The sequence below is a fragment of the Saprolegnia parasitica genome (genome assembly GCF_000151545.1).
Source record: "Saprolegnia parasitica CBS 223.65 unplaced genomic scaffold supercont2.1074, whole genome shotgun sequence".
Taxonomy (NCBI): Eukaryota; Oomycota; class Saprolegniomycetes; order Saprolegniales; family Saprolegniaceae; genus Saprolegnia; species Saprolegnia parasitica.
This window is the reverse complement of record NW_012157468.1, coordinates 1-2,500: the sequence shown is the minus strand read 5'-3', so window position 1 is coordinate 2,500 and position 2,500 is coordinate 1. Positions and strand designations below refer to the sequence as shown.

The 2,500-nt window shown below is 60.8% G+C and overlaps 1 protein-coding gene across 1 annotated transcript; it reads left to right on the top strand.

Moving 5' to 3' along the window:
• Positions 1-697: 697 nt before the first annotated feature.
• Positions 698-1,624, top strand: SPRG_18247 (hypothetical protein). The gene is made up of 2 exons (XM_012357687.1): positions 698-876; positions 1,368-1,624. Exons 1-2 carry the CDS (start codon positions 723-725, stop codon positions 1,586-1,588), a joined length of 375 nt encoding a protein of 124 aa, XP_012213077.1. The 5' UTR covers positions 698-722; the 3' UTR covers positions 1,589-1,624.
• Positions 1,625-2,500: the final 876 nt, after the last annotated feature.

Genomic DNA, 2,500 nt, shown 5'->3' with positions numbered 1-2,500 from the left:
TCGTGTGCAGACGGTTTCTGCAGCGAAAGCTGCAACGCGCCAAGGAACTCGAAGGTACGGCAGACCAAGAATTCTGGTTGCTGATGAACCGATATGACCAGACCATCGACACGCGGCCGCCCGTCGGCTCCAAGTCTGGTTCCGACGACGACGGCGCAAGCACATCCGCAACAAGTCACCGACCAGAACCAGATTGCGTGCCAATGGTAAGCCAAAGCTGCGCCGGCATCGCCCCCCGGCCCCCGAGCCCGTGCGACAACAAAAAAGAGCTCAGCGCGCGCCCCGCGACATTGAGACCGAAGCCATCAACACCTACCTCCTCGCACGCCTTCTGGCGCGCCCCGGGGACCCCATACAAAAGAAGAAACCATCGCGAAAATCTCGACCCCTCTGTCGCTTTCTACACCCGAGTCGGTATCTAACAGCTCGGGTCGTGTCGTCGATCGACAAGGTGACGGTGCTCGCGCGGTGCGCGCCCCGGATCGCCATCCCCGCCTACGTTCTCTCCACTCGTACCGTCCTCGCACCGTCATTGGTAGCAGTCGTCGATGACAACACGGCGTCAACGCTCGTCCTGACCCCGTCGACGCCTGATGTCCAGTTGCCCGTGTCCATGGAGCCAAACAACCGCGTGTTTGCGACGGCCGACCGACTGCAACTGATGCTCTTCCGTAAAACGTCTGAAGCGACGCTACAGCAGTGCCTCGACATTCTTGCCGACGATGCATCCGAGAGCACAATCTCGGACGTGCGCGATACGGCCGCGAGCTCACCGGACGACGACGACGACGACGACGACGACGACGACGACAGCACGCCACGACGACCGGTACTGCTACGACGACCGGTACTGCTACGGCGCGACTCGTCGCTACCGTGTCTCGCCATGCAGTGCACCATTGCTGACGCTGCCGCATCGACAATCCAACGGGTCTATGGACAATATTGTCGCCGGCAGTCACGGGCGGCCGTGCGCATTCAACGCCAGTATCGGGTGCATGTCGTCCGCGCCGACATTCGACTGGGTCTCAAGACGCTCCGGGCACAGCACCGTCGTATCACTCGCCAGCGTGCGCCTCCACAACGAAGAAAGACTCGCGGCTGGTCGACGCTCTACCTGGTCCTCCGCCTGCAGCAGATCGTGCACCGACGCGTCGCCAAGTGGCGCCAATCGCAGCGTGCCCACAGCAGCGCGAGTATGACTGCCGTCACCTCCATTCAGCGCTGGTATCGGCACTGGAAAGCGGCGCCAACGATTGCAGTAGACGACCCGCCGCCCGTCGTGGATAGAGTCGACGTCGATGGTTACGCGATGGCCGACGAGTATGCGATCGCGATGACACCACTGGCCACGTCGCCGGTGCGAGTACCCAACGACGACGACACGGCCCATTGGACCCAAGCGATCGACGCCGACGGCAACGTCTACTACTTCAATGCAATGACGCGCGAGACGACGTGGGACCCGCCGCGCGGGTGGCAGCCGCCGACGTGGGAGACGTGCGTCGACGCCAACGGCACCCTCTACTATTACAACCGCGCGACCAACGAGTCGGTGTGGGAGCTTCCTCAGACCCCAGCTCTGTAGGATTGCATACTTACCAACCCTCGAGTATCGAGTGAGGTCACTCTGTGCCGACGAGTCACGGCGTAGGACGCACTCTACGCTCACGTTTTCAGGCTAGAATGGATCGTTCGACTGCTTTTGTCTTGAAATGTGAGCTCGCGTTTCTTGGTCGTGCAACTGTGTGTGGTTTGCTGTGCAGCAGCATCGTCGCCAAAGCAGACTCAGACACGACATCTCAGACCTGGAGGAATCTGGTCCACTGCGAGCTGTTTCCATGCGACTCATGACGTGGAGCCGTGGTGGTCCGACAGTGCAACGCCCTACGGCAGCACCGGCAGCAGGCTACCGCAGGACGTGATGATGCCGCGCAGTGTGGCAGGATGAGTGCCACGCGCCGAGCTCTTGGTTGAAGTCGAGCATGGCACCAGGCTTGGCACCACGTGTTCTGCTTCACCCACCTGACAGCGTGGGTGAACGAGGTGCGCGTGACGTCCGAGCTTTCCGCTCTACGGTACAAGTGCTCGAATGCTATGTGCAACGCATCCAATCTTGGTCTCTGAGAGAACACGCTGACACCGCAAGCCCTTTGGCACAACCATCATCGTCCCAAGCACCGTTGGCATCCCGGCACCACGGTCCTTCCTCATCCATGTGACGCGGCAGCTGTCGACGTCATCGCCTGCCAATCGATTTCAGGACGCTTCGGGTGATCGACCGACGACACTTCACGGAGCACACGACCATCCGCCGTACCACGGGAATCTTCAAACGCCCTCGTGTGGCGCCAAGGGCAAGTTCAACGTGGCGTGTCGCATGTCGTTTCCACCAATCCAACGCGTCTAAACCACATTCCTCCATCGTGATTGGTTGGCACGCAAGATTTGCCCGTCCCGATTGCGTCATCCACTCCAGAAAATGCTTCTGGTGGCCGCT

Coding starts and splice junctions, on each gene's coding strand:
- SPRG_18247 (XM_012357687.1), top strand. CDS start 723: ATGCATCCGAGAGCACAATCTCGGACGTGCGCGATACGGCCGCGAGCT. Junction 877..1,367: donor CGGCGCGACTCGTCGCTACC/GTGTCTCGCCAT, acceptor CGCCGGTGCGAG/TACCCAACGACGACGACACG.